This window comes from Balaenoptera acutorostrata, chromosome 12 (genome assembly GCF_949987535.1).
Source record: "Balaenoptera acutorostrata chromosome 12, mBalAcu1.1, whole genome shotgun sequence".
Taxonomy (NCBI): domain Eukaryota; kingdom Metazoa; phylum Chordata; class Mammalia; order Artiodactyla; family Balaenopteridae; genus Balaenoptera; species Balaenoptera acutorostrata.
Window position 1 is genome coordinate 5,216,038 of NC_080075.1, and position 24,149 is coordinate 5,240,186.

General features: G+C 39.8%; 1 protein-coding gene across 3 annotated transcripts in view; it reads right to left on the reverse strand.

The window, feature by feature from the left end:
• Nucleotides 1-4,312: 4,312 nt before the first annotated feature.
• The window catches only part of IL18R1 (interleukin 18 receptor 1), a 40,762-nt gene continuing 20,925 nt past the window's right edge, over nt 4,313-24,149 (reverse strand). Inside the window, exons 6-11 of one of the 3 annotated variants that reach the window (XM_007172123.2) lie at nt 21,721-21,783; nt 16,915-17,035; nt 13,829-13,968; nt 11,643-11,801; nt 8,691-8,849; nt 4,313-6,652 (exon numbers count right to left, since the gene is read on the reverse strand). In XM_007172123.2, coding sequence (XP_007172185.2) covers nt 6,297-6,652; nt 8,691-8,849; nt 11,643-11,801; nt 13,829-13,968; nt 16,915-17,035; nt 21,721-21,783 — 998 coding nt within the window. In that variant the 3' untranslated portion in view covers nt 4,313-6,296. Of the gene's footprint in view, nt 6,653-8,690; nt 8,850-10,986; nt 11,544-11,642; nt 11,805-13,828; nt 13,969-16,914; nt 17,036-21,720; nt 21,784-24,149 lie in introns of those variants that run through there. The other 2 variants (XM_007172122.2, XM_057558816.1) reach the window with 2 other exon arrangements.

Below are 24,149 nucleotides of genomic sequence, written 5' to 3' on the forward strand. Positions count from 1 at the left end.
CTTAATTTAATTACCTATATAGTATATATACGGTGTAGGTATGTAAAATAGTGTCATACTCAGTGGGGAAACACTAGGGGCTTCCCACTGAAGTCAGAGAGAGACAAGAATATCTACATCCACTATTATTAACATTACACTGGAGGCTTAATTACTAATGCAATTAAGCAAGAAAAAGCAATTAGAAGCATTGGAATTGGAAGAGAAGAGGGAAAAATCCCCAATCTCTTTTTGCAGATGATATGAATCAATTAAATAACTGCTACAAGCAATAAGAATATAATAAAGTAGCAGATGATAAAATCAACAGAAAAATCAATTGCCTTAGTGTATATAAATAAAAACAAATTAGAAGATCACCAAAGAGAAGATACCATTTTAATAGCAAAATAGCCCAAACTTAACATGAAATATCCAAAATCTCTATGAGTAAAACTATAAAACAATCCTGAATGAACTAAATGCATATTTGAACAAGTGAAGAGACATCCTATGTTCTTGGCTAGGAAGACGCAATCTCAAAAATACGTTGATCCTCCCTATATTAATTTAAAAATTTAATGTGAACTCAATAAAATGTCATCAGTTTTTTTTTCCTGGAGTTAAGCATACTAATTATAAAGTTCATTTGAAAGAAAAAAACATGCACGAAAAGTCAGGAAATCACTGAAAAATAGGAGCTTTGGGGTGAGGTTGGGGACATAACCCCTACAAGATATTAAAATGTTTTAAAATCTCTGCAATTGAAACAGTGTGGTATTACCACATGAATAGCAAGTTGACCAATAGAATAGACTAGATAGTCCAGAAATAGATCTAATAGGGAATGGAAATTGAGTATAAGTTAGAAGGGGCATTCCCAAATCAGTGGGTAAAAGTAAAAAAGTAGTATTGTGGTAACTGGACTGTCATCTGAAAAATGATTCAATGGATTCATTCCTTGCACTGCACACCAGTACAAATTCCAAATGGATTGAAGATTTAAATTTTAAAAATTAATCTAAATGAGTATTGGAAGTATGGGTGAATTCCTCTATACTCAGGGAATGGGTAAATACCAAAAGCAAAGTTAAAAATGCAAGGGACAAAGTGGGAAAGAAAAATATTTGCAACTTACATCACAATGTCATTTGTAATATGTAAAGACCTTTCAACAACAGGGATGAAAAAGATTAACATCGCTACAGTAGAACTGACAAAAGCTAAGGGGTTAGTGCTCCTTACATTGCTGATGGGAACGGAAAATGATATTACCCCTATGAAAAGGAATATGGCAATATCCAGCAAAATTACATACACATTGCCCTCTGACCCATGTATTCTACATTTGGAATCTATCCCCAAAATAATCTTGAAAAATGTGAAAAGATGCATGCATAAGGGGACTTCCCTGGCGGTCCAGTGGTTAAGACTCTGCACTTCCATTGCAGGGAGCACAGGTTTGATCACTGGTCAGGGAAATAAGATCCCACATGCCCGCAGTGTGGCCAAAAAAAAAAAAAAAAAGAAAGAAAAAGAAAGATGCATGCATAAGACAATTCTTTACAACATAATTTGTAATAGCAAAAGACTGGAAACATCTGAGATTGGCTGAATAAACTATAGTATAACCAAGCCACACAATGGTGTACCATGTAACTGTAAGAATGAGAAATAACTCCATATACAGTTAGGGAGTGATCTCTGGAATATATTGAGTGGGAAAAGCAAGGTGGAAAAATTGTAGTTAATACACTACCATTTATCTGTAAGACGTGGGGGGATTAAATATGTATGCCTATTTAATTATATTACAAAACAGAAGGGTAAATCAACATCACTTTTAGAAAGGTTTACCTGTGGGGAAGGGGCGAACAAGAAGGGCAGAAGATGGACTTCTCTGCATATACCTTATTTTGCAGATTTGCTCTCAGAAGGATGTAAATATTTTGCATTATTATAAAACAAAATAAAATTTAAGCAGCAATTCCTAAAAACTCACAGTAAAAGAAATCTAACCGTATACCGAGTCAACAAAACTACATCAAGAGGAGTCATTTCAAATGACTTTAGAACACACCGACTTGACTTTACATTCTAATGGGAGGTTCTCAAGGGATAAAACAGTCCTCCCAAAATCTTGAACTGTTTTTAGTCAACAAAATATTGATGGCGTTGTTAGTATTATCATCATTCTGAGGCTATTGTGTATATTGTGGGATAAAGCAAATTAATAACTAAGTTGCTCCTGGTGGACTCAGTTGGGTGAACAGAAGCAGTTGTTTTTTTTTAGCTCTCAGCAGCTCCACAGCCAGCCTGCAGAATGGTTCCGAGCTGGCATCTGCAGCAGAATCTTCATGATTCCAGAGATTTCTTCCTGTCTGTGGCAGGATCAACAGCTCTTGGCATCCCAGTGTTTTTGTGGGTGACTTTGGACTATACCTTTGGAAGAATAGCCTAGAGTCTATTTCTTCCCCTTTCTAAACAATTCTATAACCATTTCTGTTTAAACTAGCCAGGGAGGATTACGTTCATTACATCTAAACCATGGCCTATTCAGAGGTGTTTGATTTTGCCAAATAAAATTGTTATGGTGGAATCTCAACATAAAAATGGGTAAAAGCAGCACGACTCCTGTTGAAGTACTGATATTTGGAAGGAGTGGGAGGTAGGCAGAGGGCAGGGGCCAGGCACACACGTGCCCACTGCCCAGGATGGTCGCTAAGGCACCTCTGAAGAGACCTGGGACTCCTGAAACCCCATTTGAAAGTCGATTTTAACATGCCCACCATGAATTATGAAACTTGCACATCAAGTTGTAGCAATTGTTTACATGGGGTATCACATTCCCCGGATGGTATGTGCAACCACAAGGTAGGCTGTAAAGAGATGAAAGCTGGTTTTCACAAGCCTCTCGCAGAAAAGTAGGTGTTGGTCTCAGCACCCCCAGCCTGCACTGCGATGGCTACCAGTGTGGCCCGCAGGTGGGCTGAAGCACTCAGTGTCCTGCCCGCAGCGCACACGGCCCGTTTCCTGTTAGAGTTGTGGCCTGGCCACCACTTCTTGGCTCCTGATCCCGTTTCTCAGAGTAGCTTCTGCTCAGAAAGATGGCTTCCCCCAAACCCTGGCTCTCCTCCCTCGGAGGTGCACTCGTGCCAGGTTGATGAGCTATTTCCTCTGAGTATTTAAAGCTATGAGTCAACTCGGTTTTGCCAGTGTCCCCGGTTCCGACAAGCATGTTGATGGCTGCAAGGAGGTGCACCCGCTCTGTGCCTTGCTGACAGTCCTCCACAGCCAGCTGGTCAACCACTCAGCATCAACTCAGGATGAGCTCCTAGTACCTCTCAGGGGTCTTAACGCCCCTTACCTCAGCGGATGCCACAGTCACGTGTACACTTCCATCCTGCAGAGGATTTGAGTGCTATTGCCCCTCCATCCTTACCCTAGTAGCCTAGAAGAGCCCTTGTACTCTTTTAACCTCCTCCGAGCCAGTCCTAAGCAGCCCTTCTTCCTCTCTGCAAGACTGTTCTAGACCCTCCTAGTACAAGGCGCCTCCCCAGGAAAGCGCCTACAGCCTCCCAAAACTTACCTCGTCTCCCTGCAACAGGCAATTCCAGAGAGGAGACGGTACCCCTCTCTGCCCCAGCCTGGTCACACTAGCTAATTGCATACCCAGGTCAAGTCCCTGGACTGACCGTGTCTCAGGTTCCTGGGTTTAGAATATGTGGGTAATAAGGTCTCTCTCTGCTTTACGAGAGTATAACTCGAATTTAATAAATGTTTCCAGCATATAATAGACATACATGGGTTGTTTCTTTATACATCTTAGACAGCTGGTTGTTCACTGATTCTCTGAAATGGACTCCACAGTGTAAGGACATTTGAAGTCATAGAAGAGAATGACATTCTATCAATAAAAGTTAGGTACTGGTCCTGATTGGAAATGCTTGGCACTTAAATTTTAAAATATGCACATGAGTTAACTGGCACGTGAAGACCTAATATTTGTGCTGGACATTGGGTGGCCTTGTGAGAGGGAATGGAATTCTTCTTTTGCTCCTGGATGGATTTTAAAGAAGGTAGGTACAAAGTAATTTGACATAAAAAAAGATAGATCTAAGCATTCATTTTGAATGACCCATATCTCATTTACAAAGGTGGGAATATATGTTGAGACTGAGGGACTGAAATTTTAAACTAAGTGAAAAAGATGTCGAGATTTTTCAAAAATAAAGGCACGAGACCAATGGTTCATTAATGTATTTTAAAGCATATATTTACTGTACACATTTAATACAAAATACATTTAATGTATTTAAAGCATACATAATAAAAAAGAAAAGCAAATCATTCTATGTATTAGAGACTATGATAGCAATAAAATTTCTCACGACCATATATTTTCACACATAAATCTTCTTAGTGATTAAATTCCTTTACTTTTTTTAGCCATCCAACTAGCACGCAAAATTGTAAGTGCTACAAAAATTAGACCACTTTCTTATACTGAAAATATGAAGAAAATCTCATTTTTCTTTGATTTTCAGTAGTATCTACCACAGCTGTTTTATTATTTAAGTTGCCTGATTTAATTTTTTAATTTAATTTTTAATTTTATATTGGAGTATAGTTGATTTACAATGTTGTGTTAGTTTCAGGTGTACAGCAAAGTGATTGATTCACCTGATCCATTCTTTTTAAGACTCTTTTCCCACATAGGTTATTACAGAACATTCAGTAGAGTTCCCTGTGCTATACGGTAGGTCCTTGTTGATTATCTACTTTAGAGATAGTAGTACCACAGCTGTTTTACAGTCTCTGCTTTAAATTTTTCTGGAACATTCATGCCGCACCCATATCTTCTAACCAGCCTTCCAAACTTACCCAGCTCTTTCCTTTCTCTGTAAGGCTGCTATTTATCACTCACTCAGTGATTTTCATGAACAGACCTCTGAGGCCGTCAAGAAGGCCCAGTACTAAGGAGACAGATATATGTCTTCCGATGTGAAAAGTTGCAGACGTCCAATGCAGATATGCTGATGTGCTGCTCCTCTATGCTTCTCTGTAAGAATGAATCGCCTCAAGTCAAAACTGCCTTCCTTTCCAGATCTTGTTCTCTTTCCACCGCTAAATACCTGACCTAGGTGATAATTAATAACAATAACAAAAGTAGCAATACCAACACTTATTGAGTGTTAAGTTTGTGTCAAGAACTGTTGTAAGAGCTTCATTTGTATTTATTCACTTAGTCCCCCTGTACAGGTCTTATAAATTCTAATGTTGCAGATGAGGAGACCGCATCACAGATGAGTTAGAAGAGTTTCCGGAGACCACAGAGGAGGCGGTAAACCCGGGATTTGAGCTCAAGTGTCTTGGTTGTCATGCTGCCTCTACCCAAAGGGCATTTAAAATCCGTCATCTTTTAAAAATCAAGCAAGTGACCATCCTTTTTTGGCTGCTGAATAACTCATCTGATCTGGCACCCATCCTGTGTCTAAACATTTATGCAAAATCAACAAATGTTTTAGACCATTTTTTTGAAAGACCCAGAAAATTATTTGAATTAAAATTTGTGTCTGGCATGAAAGATTAAAAAGTTGTTTTGAGTTCCTTTTAAGAAGTTCCCACAGATAGGTCCAATTAAGCAAGCCCTCTGCAGCATCTTGGTGGGGTTTCAAGAACTGTAGGCCTGCAGCTGTAGCCAGGATACATTAATGCACATGCTCTGAGGCTGAGGCCCTGTTACAGCAGCTCACACCTCACACCCTGCTCTGCTCGCAGCCCTGTCGGTTCTCCCAGACCCCTGCCCTGCACCCCGCATCCCAGGCACTGTCAGAGGTGTTTAGAGGTAGGAAGCTATGGTGGGGTCGTGAAGGCACCATTCCAGTTCCTGTGTCAACTATGGGCTCATAGAGAAATGCCACTTTGTGAACTTAAAATCCTTCAGTTCAATTGTTAGCATGAAAAATCTCTTAAAGACATATCCTTATTTTAAGGCATAAGTTATTGTGCACCGTGTGCAGTCTCCCAGTTGCTGAATATGGGATTGAGCAGAGTGCCTGCATCCAGTTATGGAAGAGGGAGAAACAGGACACCCATTTCTGTTGAAGTCCAGGGTCTTCTGAGAGCCCACGACTATAGCTCAATGTTTAGCCTTATCCCCGGCAACCTAATGACAAGTTTCATCTTCAGAATGTGACTAGGACATTCACAGAGTAGAGTTAAATATTTGAATAATGCTCTTCGTTATCAACAGGCTCATACACTCAGTCCCCAGAGTGTCAAGAGTTCTTTCTTCTGCTCAGCTTTTCTGAAGATCAGGGCTGCGAAAAAACAGGCAAGACTTCTGCTTCGTCTCTACATGGTTTGGCTGCTTTTGCGGGCATCAGATAAAGAAGATTCTTCCAGAACCTTGAGTTATAAGACAGAGATTTATCGGCCTGCCACTTCAGAATTCTGTGGGATTTCAAAAGCTTCAGTGATTGAGGCAAGAATGTGAAGTCGCCAACTGGTGTAAATTCAATTAAGATGATTTTAATTTTCCTTTCCACTAGTGCTTCATGGAGCCCACTTTCAAGTTCATACCTGACTTCATTAGACATATAACTTTTACTCAAGACAATGATCAGCCTTCGGCTTTTCTCTATCAATGAATGGATTTCATCAACAACAGCTGAAAATACAGGAGGTGGCAGATTAATTTAAGAAAACTGAAAGGGTGGGCATGAGATGAAAATCATTTCACACACTCCTATTTTGTATTAACTCAAATTCACTAGTTTAAGTTTTTCTTTGAGATAAACCATTAATTCTCAGTTTTATATGCCTATTAAAAAAGCAATCATCTACACAATGATATAATGAATACCTACTTGGCACTTTCTCTGTGCCATGCCTTCTTCTAAATATTTTATGTATATTAACTCATTTAACCATCATAATGACCCTATGAAGAAAGTATTGTGATCACCCCCATTTTACAGATGAAGAAGCCAAAGCAGAGTGGTTAAGTAACTTGCCCAGAGTCACATGGCTAGTAAATGGCAGAACCAGAATCTGAACCCGAGTGGTCTGGTTCTGGAGTGTATGTTCCTAACCATTCCACTATCTTTCCTCTTTACATGGATGGTGGAACATGCTAAAATTTGAATTAAAAGATTTTTTAAAAAATCCTGCCATTATTCTAGACCGCAGGTTGATAATTTTTTTCCTGTAAAGGGGCCAGGTGGTAAATATTTTAGCCTTTGCGGGTCATACGGTCTTTGTCACAGCTACTCAGCTCTGCTGTTGTAACTCAAAAGCAGCCACAGATCACACATGAACATATGTGTGTGGCTGTTTCAATAAGAGTGGCAGGCTGGACCTGACCTGTGGGTGGAAGACTGCCAACCTCTGTTCTAGACCTCTAGCCCTCCTCAGATAAGAGTTCTTAGCCAAAACTAATCACAATCGAATATACAAACATTCTTTATTTTTATTTAAGAACTAAGAAGAAATCTGTTTTTAAAATGACTCCTAGAAAAATAACGGAAATATTGGGTTGGCCCAAAAATTCGTTTGGCTTTTTCTGTAACATCTTATGGAAAAACCCAAACGAACTTTTGGGCCAACCCCAATATAATAAAATTGATGTAAAGTCAAGCAGAAATACTTTGTAAGTGACAGAATGTCTTCTTAGATACAAAGAGTGACGCACAAAAATATCATAGTGTTGAATGCATCTGACAATTTGGCATATTATTCCTTTTGAGAAGGTATCTATTACTAAAAAGTATTTTCTATTTCTGATTTGTAATATTTTCCCTTCTTAATTTGTAACCCAGGAGGGAAAAAAAACCCCACAACTGTTTCTTATTTCCTACTCTGTCTTAAATGCCCAGCTTAGAATTTGGCACAAGGATGGTGCTCAGTAACTGTTGGATGAATGAATGAGTGATGGTAACTATGAAGACATTTGTATTGCATCATTTGTGATGCGCTAGCATCCAAAATAATTTGACACCAGATTCCAAATCTCTGGAAGACTTCAAAGCTCTGGAAGACTTCCAGAGAAAACACGGAAATGTTACTAAATTTCTTTGATTTTAACTGTAATATACTTCAATATATGTGTTACAGCCATTTGTATTCACAGATTAATTAAAAAATAAAATTTCACAACTAAATTATGCTAAGAACCACCAATCTCCTTTTATTTATCCTTTGCCATCAGTCCTAATTTCTACTTCAATTTTCTCACCAATGTTAACGCGATAAAGAAGAAACATTTTCTGGTAAGAATTAACCTGTTTTATAGTCCAAAGGATCACATATTAAATTAAGAACTGGTTCTGCTGTACAAAATATCATCAAAAGAGGTATTCTTACTGTGGGGTATTTCTAGATAAATGCCTCATGATAATGATTCTGGACCTGCTTCTGAGAATGGAATGCCCACTTCCTTTCTCCAAAGACTCAGAGAACTGTGAAGCCAGGTGAAGAGACCAGGTCCCCAAGAGGTCATTTTCGGAAAGAGTGCAATTTTCTCATCTTCTCACTACTGCTTGTATTGATTTAGCTGGTTATTTCTGGTTTAGAGGACTACTTCATTTGTTTGTTTTTAAGCAAGCAGAATAGCCTTCTGTAAGACTAAGCTCTTCATCTTCTAAAAGTAAAGATGAAGTTAAAGATGAAAACTCCTCTAGTTTTCTATCTGATATTTCCTTTCTTACCTCTTCCAGGCACCACATCCCGTTCAAATATGCATAACTTATACCCAAAATGTTTCTCCAACACCCTGGGCAAAATCTCCACAGCAAAGGTGTGCTCCTCTCCATTCTCGGGCCGACATTCTTTTAGGTAAGACACAAAAGCATCATACGTTTTCCCATCTAGGAGATAAGGTTGACTCTTTTAATTCGTGTGAAAATAAGGGTTTATTTAAGTACAAATTTGAGCGAAAGTTCTGAAAAATGGGAACAGAATCATTGAAAAAGAAAAGTTAAATATAGTATCCTCACCTCCAAATGCATCAAACAGTGCACATTAAATATGTGAAGTTCTTTATATATTGATCATACCTCAATGATGCTCTTAAATAAAAGAATAAGATATTTTTCATAGAAAACAGATAATTCTATAACTTAATGACAAATTTAGCTCAAAGCAAAGTGAATTAACTTCTTTATTTTTATATTAGTAAATTAGAAGTTGTAAATGTGAATAATGAATCTATAAAAACTCAAAGGAAAAATATGAAAATTATTTTATGACTTTGAGGGGTTCAAGACTTCATGGGAGAAGTAACTGTAGCTATGATGGAAACAGCAAGAGAACTAGAATTAGAAGTGGAGCCTGAAGATGTGACTTAATTGCACAATGAAACTTTCAATGGATGAGCAAAGAAAATGTTTTCCTGAGATGGAATCTACTCCTGGTGAAGATACTGTGAAGATTGTTGACATGACAACAAGGGACTTAGAATATTACATAAAGTTAGTTGATAAAGCAGCAGGTTTGAGAGGATTGACTCCAGTTTTGGAAGAAGGTCTACCGTGGGGAAAATGCTATCAGACAGCATCCCACACTACAGAGAAATCATTTGTGAAAGGAAGAGTCAATCAATGCAGCAAATTTCACTGTTGTCTTATTTTTAAAAATTCCCACAGCCACTCCAACCTTCAGAGGCCGAGGCCACCACCCTGATCAGTCAGCAGCCATCAACATCGAGGCCAGACTCTCAAAAAAAGACCCAACAAAAAGATTATGACTTGCTGAAGGTTCGAATAATGTCTAGCATTTTTTAGCAACAAAGTATTTTTAAGTTATGGTATATACATTGTTTTTTAGGCATAATTCTATTTTACACTTGATACACTACCTTATGGTGTAAACATATTTTTTATATGCACTGGGAAACCAAAAATTTCGTGTTACTAACTTTATTGCGATATTAGCTTTATGGCAGTGGTCTGGAACTGAACCCGCAGTATCTACAAGGTATGCCTGCACATTAAAAAGTCTTCCAGGTAGCACACCACTATCAAGAAAGTCGAAAGCACACCACTATCAACAACCTGGGAATCATATTTGCATTTTATATTATAGACAATAGGCTAACCTCCCTAAAATGTAAATAGCTGCTAAAAATGAGCAAGCAAAAAAAAAAGTCAACAACCCAGTAGAAGCATGGGCAGACTATGAATGGGTACTTTGAGAAAGGAAATACAAATGAGTCTTAAACACATGAGAAGTTGCTCATACTTTTGCACAGTAAGCAAAATACAAGTGAAAACTATACTTCGATACCCCTCAGATTTTTATCTATCAGATTGGCAAATATCCAAAAGGTTGTGGGTAAGGCAATGAGAAAAAAATGTACTCCTGTCCTTTGAAGGTGGTAGGCAGTAGAGAAATATGGAGCGCAAATTGGTAATATCAATCAAAATAACAATTGTATCCACCTCTGCACTTCTAATAATTCCACTTTAGGGAATTTTTCCTTCAGTTACACTGCACACATATGAAACAGTAACTGTACAAAAGTTATCCACCGCATCATTTCTGCAATAACAAAAGGTCTTCAGCAACCCAAATGTCCATCACATGGTGACTAAATAAACAATAATACATCCACAGAAATAAAACACTGTGTAACCCGAAAAAATGAGAGATTTTATAAACTAATATGGAAGGGTATCCAAGGTATAGTACAGCAAAGTTCAGAATAGGGCACATAGCATGCCAAGATTTGTCTTTTACACAGGAGTGAAATAAGATTCTCTATTCATATTCGTTTGGATATACCATCAATGTGGGATGGGGTGGGAAACAGGCATGGGACAAGTATACATGTATAATTTCTAAGACTTTTGGTGTTTGAACTATGTATGTCCTACACACACACACACACACACACACACACACACACACACACACACGGAAATAAAAGCAAGTGCAATGGATTAGATTGATTTTTTAAAATTTGGTAGCTATTTTGAATCTTGAGGACTTCTAGTCACCTGCAAAAATAGAGAAACTGAGACAGTCACCAGATAGAGGTTGGAGTAGATGAAAAGTGGCAGATCTAGGGGACCGGAATTCAGGTCATTTGGTGTGCACTTCAAGGTTCTTGCAAGTACATCATGCAGCCTCCTTTGCCAGGTTAAAATAATGAACCATAATACAATTCTTTGTTTTTCGGCCTTGCCGTGTGGCACATGGGATCTTTGTCCCCTGACCAGGGGTTGAACCCGTGCCCCTGCATTGGAAGCACAAGAGTCTTAACCACTGGACCGCCAGGGAATTCCCAATTCAATTCAATTGAAATGACCTTTATTGAGTGTGAACTTTGTAAAGGCACCAGATGGCAAAAAGTGTGAGCAATGACATTCAGACACACAGTCCCTGGGCCTAACCATCTCACAGGGCATTTAGAAGGACACGACACACATGCATGAAACAATTAGAGAACAATTTTTGGCAACAGATAAGTAAGCACGAGAAAAAGTGGCCCAGACAACATTCATAACGGACGATTCGTTCAGATCAATTTTTCTTATGGAAAACTTCTACCGCCAATATGTCTACAATATAATCAAGATGAGGTGAAGATTAATGTTTATTTATATAGCTTCTGAATAAAACTGTAAAATAAGAAATCCCAGCATGACGACATTCGTTACCTGTTAAGGTTTCATCTCTTCCCAAGAAATGTCTATAAAATAGAACCAAGTCAACTCTATAAATGGCACCCACGGTCACTAGGCACACAACGACCACTGAGATCAAAACAGCTACGATCATTCCTCTAGTGAAGATGTGGCCTGGGATGTCAACTGGGTCTTCTAGAAAGAAAAAGAAAGTGGGATAAATTAGAGAAATTTCACCAGCATCTTCCGCCATCACTCTGCGGTGGTCAGCTTTTACCTTGAACATAGATCTACTTGTCTACCCAACACATTCCATCGAGTTACTCTGCAGTCCTGCCTTTAGTCTCCAGTGGTGACCTCTCTGGTCCATAAAAGTGTGTACAAGGGTATTCAGAGACGTGAACTGAAAGCATTACAATGTAGTCCGTCCACACTTTTGGAAGCTGGATCTCTAGGATGATAAGACACTAGGATGAAATTCAGAGGGCCCCACACCTAAACGTCAGCTAGCGGCTTGGGAACATATATGGAGGTGCAGAACCTTGAGAGAGCAAGCGCTGAGCTGAGGCTGTGTGGGCTCCAGCCTGGCTCTATCATCTACTTTGTATCCTAGGGAAAGTCACTGACGCCCTAACTCTAGGTATTTCACCTGTACACGTAATACAGCTATGAAGCTAGTAATATCTTCTCCTTCACTTATAGGGTTGCTGTTTTGGAGGAGGGTTAAATATTACACATAAGTAGTTAACACAGTGCCTGGTACTCCGCTCTGAGAATTTTTGTATATTTTTATATGAAAGTGTCCTTTGAGAAAAAAATTACGTTTCCTAGATTGATTCAGTTTATGCTCATTATGGACAACATGAGATAACACAGAGGAGTATAAAGGATAGAATAATTATTTAATAACCTTCCAGGTTTTGCTTTTTCCCTGAAAACATTTACTGAGTTGGAACCATCTGGTGATCACTCTTTATTTCTTAACATTATATTATGAGCATTTCTCTAGGTCTTTAAAATTATAATTCATACTATCTCAGTATTTAGATCGACTGCAATTTTTCATAAATATACATAATGCTACAATGAACATAGGCATAAACCCTTATCTATGTTTCTGATTATTTTCCTAGAGTAGATTCTAATGGAGGTGGGATTTCTAGGTCAAAAAGAGTAAGCATACATAAAACTCTTGCCATCTTGACACAATTTTAGGGATTATCTTTCCAGTAAAATTAATTATCAGGATGTAAGTAAGCAATCATCGTTGCTTAGTAAGTGAACTCTGAATAAAGCCAGCCCCTGGGGTTCCTGCATCTCTGAAAGGCCTACATATCTATGACTGTGCCGCACAAATACACACACTCTCAGGTTGGCCCACACGCTCCTCCAGGGATAACGGTGGAGTCAAAGACCCTATTCCCCACACAACATCTGTGAGCCCAGCAGAAGGAAAAAATGATCAGGGTAGAAACATCTATGGCAGAGATAGCACAGCCATGTGTTGATCTAGGACAGTTTACAGAACTACTTCTGAGCAGCTCCTGAGCCTGTGGCCCTCGGCTGGACTGTTCCGGTGGAGGATGGAAGTTGGACCGTTTTGGTGGAGGGTGTCCTCCATCAGGCAGGCACTGAAGAACTCTGAGTCCAGTGACCAGAGCCATCAACTAACTGTTTACTTGCCAAGTCCAGGGACTAGCCCAAGAAAGGGAAGCCTAAGTTAGTCTTTGTTGAACGAAAGACCACACCCAAGGGCTCCTGTGCCCAGGGCCCAGCTAAGGTAGGGTGGAGGTGGCAATTACTCCTGGACCACTGGCCTCATCCTACACCAAGCTGCAAACTTTCCTCCTGTTGTTCAGAGTGTGCCAGAGCTGCCCGGACCACCTCCCCTGTGACACTCACCCACCAGCATCTCCACCCCTGAGCTCTACCTACCTCCCCGCTCTGGGCCCCTGGTTGCTACACAGGATTGGCATATGAGTGAGAGCAAAAGAATACACTTGAGGTTTTCATTCTCTGCTTGGAATCAGGGCACAGGGGATCGCAGCGAGGGCTGAGCACCAGCTCTGCCACCGAACGCCTGTGACACAGGGCAAACCCTTCACCTCTCAGGAGCTTGGTTCCTGGTGTGTAAGATGAGGAAGTGATGAGCTATGACAGGTCTCTCAGCTGCAACAGTCTAGGTTTCCACAAACTGCCAAAGATAAAATTTCTCACACCTTTTTTCAGTAAGATGAAGCTTTTGGTGTCTATGCCTCCCTCGCTGACTGCAGTGCAATTATATGAAAAGTTTAGATTGTTTTCATTAACATTCTCAATTCTCAGTATTTTTGAAGCAAGCCGTTTGCCTTCTGAAGTCCTGTAAGAGAGGAAAATGGTTTAGCAATAGGCTTTGTGTCATTGCCAACAACGTCACCCACGAGAGAGGAATTTGTATGTGCAAATACATCTGCACAAACACAGGGCTCTGTGGACTCCAGGGAATCGTCCCCTTCTGGTGGGTTCTCTTCAAGTGTGAGCCCCCTGTTCCCCAGGGGTCTCAGTCCTCCTGAGACCACCTGGGGACGGCGCTGTAAACTGCCTAGAATTAAAATGCCTGGGAGGTAACGATGCTCAGTTGAAAACACAAGAAAATGTTCTCTCTCTCAATTACAGGCACACTTCATTTTACTGAGTTTTGCTTTATTATGCTTCGCAGATCCTGCACTTTTTACAGATTGAATGTTTGTGGCAACAGGGTACCAAGCAAGTCTTTTGGTGCCATTTTCCCAAGAGCATTTGCTCCCTTTATGTTTCTGTGTCACGTTTTGGTAATTCTCAAACTTTCACATTTTTTCATTATCATTATATTTGTTAAGGGGATCTGTGATCAGTGATCTTTGATGTTACTATCATAATGGTTTGGGCATTTATTTTAGCAATAAAGTATTTTTAATTAAGGTATGTACATCATTTTTTAAGATGCAATGCCATTGCACACTTAATAGACTACAGTATAGTGTAAACATAACTTTTATATGCATTGGGAAATCAAAACATTCACGTGACTTGCTTTACTGTGATATTTGCTTTATCGTGATATTTGCTTTATCGTGGTGGTCTGGAACTGAACCCTCAGTATCTCCCAGGTGTGTCTGTGTTCTCCCCTGTTCCTCCTGTCCTGACTACTCAGCATTCCTCCCACTGTGAAGTCTCCACCAGCCGTGACAATGCTGCGGATCGTTAATACAGACGCAGATTCATATCAAGTTTGTCCTTGCAGTCCTAACGATCACTCTTCTTTTGTTCAGCATTTAAAATAACTTAAAACCACTATTCTCAGACACCCCCAAGCACATGAGAAAGGCCAATTAAGCTGTTCAGTGAGTGTCAGAAAATGACCGGAGACCACCCATAGCAGCCAGCTCTCTTTCTCTACTAAAAGGACTCAAGACATCCTGTCCTTGATGCAAGGCAAATGCTCTTGGCATCTGCCTCCTGCTAGTCGCAGGCTCTGAAGGTGTGCGGTCAGCCAGCACTCCCAGGTGTAGTCACTCACCCGCCAGGCCCCTCGCAGCTGGGATGTGGTACCCACTGTAGCCCCTAACTGTCTCAAATGCATTTTAGAAGAGAAGTCATAATTCTGTACAGAAGTCACCAACCCAGAAATATCAACCATCTAACATCAATGTAAAATCCACAAAGAAAGCACCAAAAAACCCCCACCGAGAAGCCAAACTAGATGACATAAGTTCAAGCACCCAGTATACAGAAAGATTTAGCCTCGCTTAAGCCCTTAGTTTAGCTTAAGCTCCGTTTCTAATAAGTTTGGTGAATTGGTCTTCTATGCCTCCAGAGATTAACAATGGATCATGAGAAGGAGGAAATGCAGGAATCCGGACAAGATAAAGTGGCAGGATAGCCACGCAATCCAGCTGAGCCAACACTCCATGAGCACTAACCACGCACCTGGTTCTGGGCGAGGGTATAAAAAAACCCTCAAAAGTTCAGCCAAGGTGACAGACACCCTAGGACCACTACTCACTAGAACCTGAGTGTATAGTTACCTTAATAATGACAGTAATGACCCAAAGCCATTCAGAAACGTTGTAATGGCCATAGGCTTAGCATGTTTTGTTTTAATAAGTATAACCATTCCTTAATATAGGCTATTTAAACTAGATGGCATTTGGAAATTTTTGCACCAACTCTGCCTCCTAGATATTTATATCTAACCACTGCCCTGTTTGCTTTTTCTAGCTGTTCTTAGTGTGATTCTAATTTCCATTAATGAACTCTGACAGGAGAGTGCTGCCATAATTATGATCAGTGTCAATGGACCAACGACGATGCCACAGGGCAGGAGGCTGGTCGTTTAAATTAGTATTTTCTTGGGTCATCACTTACATCTGACAATCTTTGGGGACCCTTCCGGACTTGAGAAAATTCCTCACCTCTCACCTTTAAGAAAGATAATCCCTGTAAGGAGTGTTCTAAAAAGAAGCTCTGAACTATCTCTAAAGAGCAGGAAGCAGTGTCTGTGTCAGCATATCTCACGCCCAGCAAAGAAATCCACCCACCCCACTCCCCCTGCCACACACGCAAAGCTGTCTTCAGAGGGCTATTTCTCTCTTTGTGATTTCTGGTCGTTCTCAAGTATCTTATAATGAATTATTTTCAACAATCAGAACAAAGAAAGGTGTGTGTGTAAGCCAAGTACAGGGCGTAGATCTGGACAAGTAGCCATAGATGGGTGGCCTGCCTGTGTCCAGGGCTACCCCCAGGGTCCTCAGGGAAAGGCACTGATGATGTGCTTTGTCACCTATGGATACCCAGCGGGCCGCATGGTGACACGTGGGCAATGCAACTAGGCGCGCCTACCGCACACAAGGGGCCCAGAATAACTTGTACGTGTCCCAGGCTCCTGACCTGGTCTTTTCTCTGGTACACTAGTAAAAACAAAGCATTTAACACAATTTTCAAAATTCAAATGACAGTGGCCTAGGTAATCACTCTTTTATAAGATGCTTAGGTAAAGTCCCCAACCCCATCAGATCCTGACTGACCAAAAGCTACTTCTGTAAGGCGATGCTAAAAAGCCTCATTGACCTTCTTTTTCTAACTTAGGTCTCAGCAATAAATTTCTGCATAATGCGTCAGTCTAGAGTATGCGAATTATAAAATATGTAAGCTATAATTATAACTTAAACTCATCTCAAGCGTCCTATCAGCCATTCAGGAGTCTGGTGTTTTTATCTCATATATATAAGATACTGTATGATCTTTGTATATTATGATATGTATTATATATATCACATATTCATACCTAATTCTTGTCCCTTCCTCTTCATGTACATTAGGATCCTTTCCATTTTTTTTCCAGATGTTCCAGTAAATCACATCCTTTTCATTCAGCAAAGCAGAGCAGTTGAGCTGTACCTCTTTTCCTAGGTAAAAGTTGACAACCGATGTTCAGATTTTAGAAACTCAGGTTTCTCAAAGGTTGAAATAAATACAACCATGTATATTAACCTAATATACAATGATAATATAGAGCTGCATCTAAGAAAAAAAATGCCTTGTTTTTCAATTAAAAAAAATTATAAATCAGAGAAATTAGGTTGCAATTACAAGTCATCACCAAACTATGAACTGGCTTCTCTTCAAATGTTTATGTCTAAATCAATTTTTAAAACGTAGGATGGCCGGCGGACTTTCTTTTCAACCTATAGTCTAATAGGTAGTGTCAGGCCTACATAGCCACTGCAACTTCTGGAAAAACAAAATGGATACAAAACAGAACAAAAAATTAAATTAACTAAAAATTAAAGACATCAAAGTGCAGGGAAAACAAAGAGAAACAGATGAACTGAAGTTACAGTCAGGAACAAAGTCCTTCCAGGGTGAGCTGAGATAGCCACCATTTTATTCCTTGAAGGAATTTGCTTTGGTTTGTACAAAATAGAGGGAATCTCATGGAGAAAAGAGAGTCCAGTGGAGATGCTGACAGCCACATGCGCTCACAGGATTATTGCTGAGGGCTTGGGCGGCACAGGAGGCTGGAAAGGCTTAATGATTTCTCCTGCAGTCTCATGGTCCTTAGCAGAGTAAGTCCCACTGGAGGACAACACACATGTGACTGGAGTCTCCCCTCAGCCATAAGAGATGAAAAGCAGGTTAAATCCAACAAACCTGCATCCTAGCTACTGCTCAGCTCCATTCCTGCCTGGATTGAGATGATCAAACCCTCACATTATCTGCCTAACAAAGAAAGGGCAAACACTCTTAGGGAAAAGTAATACAAACTTCATTCACCTTGGTTGTTTTAGATACAGAAATATCAACAACAACAAACAACAACAACAGAGACATACGAAAGGGCAAAAAAAGGGGCCAATAGTCAATAGAAAAAATAGGTAATAAAACGTAAAATAGATAGCTAGTGGGAAGCAACCACATAGCACAGGGAGATCAGCTCTGTGCTTTGTGACCACCTAGAGGGGTGGGATAGGGAGGATGGGAGGGAGGGAGATGCAAGAGGGAAGAGATATGGGAACATATGTATATGTATAACTGATTCACTTTGTTATAAAGCAGAAACTAACATACCATTGTAAAGCAATTACACTCCAATAAAGATGTTAAAAAAAAAATACAGGATATCCATTACGTACAAATACTTCCAAACAAGATACAACAAGTGTGAATGTAAGCACTTGGGAAAAAAAAAAAATAGGTAATAGAAGTTGACCCAAAGATGATCCAAACGCCTGACTTGGCAGATAAAGAGTATGAAATAACTAATATAAATAAGTTAAAGAAAACAGAGGAAAAAATGGATAAGTAGATGAAAAGATGGATGTTTTCAACAAAGAAGAGTAACCTATTTTAAAAGAATCAAATGAGCAATTGATAACTGAAAAAACCATGAAGTTAAGAAGTCACAATGGTTTTAACAGAGACTGAGCATAAAAGAAGCCAGGATTGCTAAGGCTGAATACAGGCCAAGATCAAAACTAAAGCACAGAAGGGAAAAAAATAAAAATAACAGAACAAGAGCATAAGAAACAAGAGCATAATACATGTAATTGGAGATCCAGAAGGAGAGGAGAGAAGAAAGGGGCAGAAGAAATATTCAGACATAATGGCAGAGGATTTCTCCCAAATTAATTAAATACATCCTTTGCAGACTCAAGAAGCTCAGAGGAACCCAAAGCAGGATAAATGCAAAGAACACCACACCCGGACACATCAAAATCAAAGAGAAAGAGAAAATTTTGAAAGCAGCCAGAAGAACACACATCAAAGTACCAACAATAAGACTAAACGCCAGTCTTTCAGCAGAAACTATGGAAACCAGTAAACAACAGAAGGGCATCTTTAAAGTAAAGGAAAAAACTGCCAACCTAGAATTATTGAAATTATTGAAAAAAATTTTCAAAATTGGAGGTAAATAGAGATATTTTCAAGTAAATAATAGCCAAAAGAATTTATTGCCAGCATAAACACACTATAAGAAATACCAAAGGAAATTTTTCACTCTCAAAGAAAAATTATCCCAGATGAAAGCAAGGACATACATTAAGAAATGAACAGTGCAATAAAGGACAAACATTTGGGTAAATACAAAATAATTTTGGTGTTTAAAGCAATAATAATTCCAAATTTTTGTGAGTTTTATAACATATGCAGGAGAGAAATACATAAAATAGTAGCTTAAAGTGAGATAAGAGGATGAATGAACTGTTGTAAGGTTCTCACGTGTTTGCAAAATTGTCAACGTACTAATACGTGCATTTGTCTTACTGTAGTAAGAGGATATATATTGTAATCTCTAGAACTACTAATGAAGAATACAAAATGGTATAACTAAGAGGAAAACAAAACAGATTAAATAAAAAAAAATATTAATCTGAAAGGAAAGGAGAATAAAAGGAAGAAATAACACATAGGACAGCTGGAAAACAGCAAGATGAGAGGTCTCAAACCAACTGTATTAGTAAGTCATTAAATGTAAATGCACTAAACACCATACAGACTGGATTTCAACAAAGATCCAAATATATGCAGTATACATGAGATATATTTTGTGTATAAAGACAATGAAATGTTAAAAGTAAAATGGGGGCTTCCCTGGTGGCGCAGTGGTTGAGAATCTGCCTGCTAATGCAGGGGACACGGGTTCGAGCCCTGGTCTGGGAAGATCCCACATGCCACGGAGCAGCTGGGCCCGTGAGCCACAATTGCTGAGCCTGCGCGTCTGGAGCCTGTGCCCCGCGACGGGAGGGGCCGCGATAGAGAAAGGCCCGCGCACCGCGATGAAGAGCGGTCCCCGCACCGCGATGAAGAGTGGCCCCCGCTTGCCGCAACTGGAGAAAGCCCTCGCACGAACCGAAGACCCAACACAGCCAAAAATAAATAAATAAATAAATAAATAAATAAGAAAATCCTTTAAAAAAAAAAAAAAAAAAAAAGTAAAATGATGTGAAAAAAGATAAAACATGCCAGTCCCAAACAAAAGAAAACTGGTGTGTCTATCTAACATGAGAGAGAGTAGGGACTGGGAAAAGATGTAGTATGATAGATAAAGAGAGAAATTTCATAATGTTAAAGCATCAATTCAAGAGGCATCAATTTGTATGTGCCCATAAGATAACCTCAACATACATAAAGCAAAAATAGACAGAACTAAAGGATATATAGACAACTTGACCATCATAGCTGGAGATATTAACATCTCTCTTGGCAACAGATAGAGAAAGCACACAAACAATTAGTAAGGATATTGATGATTTGAAGAGTACCATTAACCAACTTCACCTAATTGATATTTATAGAAGGACTAAACCAAAATCTGCAGAATACGCATTTGTTTCAAATGCACTTAGAACATTCTGGTCCAAGTAAGTTACTACAAATTTTAAGATTTAAATGATACAATGTATACTCTTGGTCCATAATGGAACTAAACTGGACATCAATAACAGAAAAATAACTAGAAAATCCTCCAAATATTTGGAAATTAAGAAACATAAGTAATCCATAGATGAAAGAAATATCACAAGGAAAAATTTTAAAAATAGTTAAAACTTTGAACTGAATAGTTATGAAAATACGGCATATCAAAATTGTTGGAAACAGCTAAACAGTGATTAGAGGGAAATTTAGAGCTCAAAATACACATACTACAGGAGAGGAGAATTGAAATTAATTCTCTAACTCTCCATGTGTACAAAGGAAAAATGAGGTGCAAATTAAGCCTAAAATGAGAAGAAAAAATAATAAAGTTCAGAAATCAATAAAACTAGAAAGCAGGCAAGCCACAAACACAAATGGCAAAGTATCTGAGCTACATTGGGCATATGTGGTCATTTACATGACTCTGGCCAACTGTAGTCAAAAGGTGTGTGCTTTGGAAACAATCAACAGGATCAAATGACAACAACAAACAATGTAAGAAACTTGAATCCCAGCTCTGCCCCTTTCCTGGGGTTTAACTTCAGACAAATTACTTAACCTTTCTGAACTTTGGTCATTTAATCCGAAGCTTAAATGGGAACAATACCCCTCGGAGTTGCTTTGAGGATTTAATACAATAACATATTTCAGTTACCTAATACAATACTCAGTTTAGCATATGTGAATTTATTCTTTTCCTTCCTTCCTTTCTCTTTTGAAAGAAATTACTCAACTGGACATATCGATTCATCAAGACCTGTCTAAACAAACCCTAAATGTAGAGTCGAGTCCATTGATTCAAAGTGAACCCATTAATCAAATATTCAAACCACACAATAAGTTTGAATCATTTCTCGAGTATTCTCATTGAGTTTTCATATTTAAAAATGATCATAGATATTATTAGAGAAAAGCCACATACAAAGTGACTAAAACCACAGATCTGCAAACCACAGGCACTTCCATAATCTTTTGAACAGACTGTTAACTGTAATTATTGCTAAAAAGGGCAACATTCAAACAATGACAAGGTTTTCCTGCTTTTGCAATATTCTTCAGTGAACACGGTATGTGTTATGAACACAATGTTGATCAATAAGGAACCAGATTTAGCCTTGGAAGACTATTATGACCCCTGTTCACAAATCCAAAATATATGTATGTCAAAATATACCTAATTCCACTTTAACATGCGTAAGCTTTGGTCCAAGAAGAGCTGGAATTATATTACTGTTGTCTGAAAGTGAAAAAAGAAAAGAAAAATGCATTAGTGTTACAAGGCGTTTTGCTAAGACAGACATTTGTTGTAATACACTTATTATTCCAGGTAACCAAGATTCTAACAGTCATCACTTTACATTTATTATTTAATGTATTTTCATTAAATAAGGGTTGCAGGGAATACTGGTCGTTGTTTCACTTTCCATCAACTCGAAGCTCACCTCGCTGGACAAAGCACACTGAATTTGGTCTCCCCTCAATTCCAGCCTCTGGCTTTCTGCCACTGCAGCTAAAAGCCAGAAGAAGATGCTCATCCAGGGAGACAATGGAACTTTTAGGACTTAGAAGATGCAAAGTCACTAGGACATGTCTTTCTGCTCTGCCTTTCTTCCTTCCATCTGCTCTCAACTCCTCAAGATCAATTTATTGGGTGCAAGGTCAAGACTCAGGTAGGGTAGGCAAGGCACTTACTCTCAGAAGCCTCCTGAGACCCTCCCCTGGCAGGACAGTGAGAGGAGTGCCCCTGGTTGCCTCACTTGCCTCACCTTAGTCCCGGCCCTGCTGGGGTGTCCACCCCTGTAAACTCAGTTCTAATTCTGTTCCTTAGTGACCTCTGACCCAGACTGGAGGAACATAGATATTCTCCACCTCAGCCTCGTTGAGTAACACTTAGGAAGGAAGCAATCCCCCAGCAACCTCCCACTGAGGACTATCCCACAACCTAGGATGCTAATAAGTGCAGAACATGGCCAGCCCTGTGGTCCCGCATTCACATGGCTTTGTAGTTCAGTCCTTGCTGCTCCTATTATCAGCATTGGCAACTTTCTTCATGACCTGGACTCCCCCTTCTAAGTACTTCTGGTGCTTCTGGGGCATTTACAAGTAATGTCCAGTGCATCCCTCATGGGGGCTCCCAGGCGCCCAGCAGCTGTGCTTGCTCATGGGGACTAAAGGGGACTCAGGTGCTCTCCTGCAGCACCCATGCCCTCCTAGGCTCTCCCAGGAAGCACGTGCTACAGAGTGAAGAGCAAAGAAGGGAAAGGAGGAGTATGTGGGCAAGGATACAGAAAGAAACTAGTGCAGCAAAACCCCAGGGTAAGGGACTTCCCTGGCGGTCCAGTGGTTTAAGACTCCGTGCTTCCACTGCAGGGGGCACGGGCTCGATCCCTGGTCAGGGAACTAAGATCCCACAAGCTGTGCAGTGCAGCCAAAAATAAATAGATAAATAAAAATTTAAAATAAAATAGTTAAAATATGGAGATCTTCAACTACCTTCGTAATAAGCTGAGAGGTAGATCATAGATAATTTTAAAAAAAACAAACAAAACCCAGGGTAAGAATCTCTTCTGGGATTCAGACTCTGGGCAAGACTAGAATTCACGTCGGCAGGAGAAGCTGGAGGAGCTGCCGCCAGACGAGGAACTAACCCTCCGGTTTGAGAGCCCTGAGGAACATAGGTTGCTTCAAGCACAGAGGGGCAGGAGGTGGTTTTGAGTATCGGAGAAAATTGCTACTGATTATTTTTCTCTTCATTGATCTTCTTTTCTCAGGAATTTGGTGGGAGTCCTGGGAAGAGGCGGTGTAAAGGACATCTTTACAGAAGGACATCTTTGAGAAAGGATGCCATCTACTAGAACTCAAAGTATATCATGGAGAACCCAGAGCAGCACTGGGTTTGTAAAACTGGTGTAAAGTGAAGGGTACAATCCTACTGAAGGTAACAGAAGGAAGAAGACACTTCAGCGTGTGCCCCTGCCGTGTCTAGTCTACCTATGAAGTTACTATCCCTGGATCAAAATGGCACAAAGGTTGTCAGCTGCAGGAGGAGAGACGTCAGCGGATCAGCCAGAGTGTGAGATGAAGACAAATGGCAGAGGCCGGGTGGGTTGAGTAGAGTGTGATCCGGAGCCGGGAGGCTCCCCACGTAACAGCTCAGAGATCTACAGCCGTGACCACAGACAAGGGAGGCGCTCAGTCCCGCCGTCCTCAGCAGAGGCCATGATACCTCCTGACCGTCAACTTCAACTCTAAGCTCTACGTTTTCAAAGAATGGTGGCAAACTTCACCAGATCCAAAGGAAAATGGCCAGGATGGTGAAGAGTCCTGACTTCCTGCTGAATGAGGCATGACTGAAGAAACTGTTCCTATCTCAGTACAGAACGACCTTGGAGCTATTGCGGGTTCTGTCCAGACCACCACAAAAAAATGAATATGACAGTAAAGCGAGTCACACAACTCTTTTGGTTTCCCAGCACATATAAAAGTTATGTTTACACTATACTATAGTCTATTAAGTGTGCAATAGGATTATGTCTAAAACACAATGTACATATTTTAATTTAAAAATAATGCTGTTGGAAAAATGGTGCTGATACACTTGCT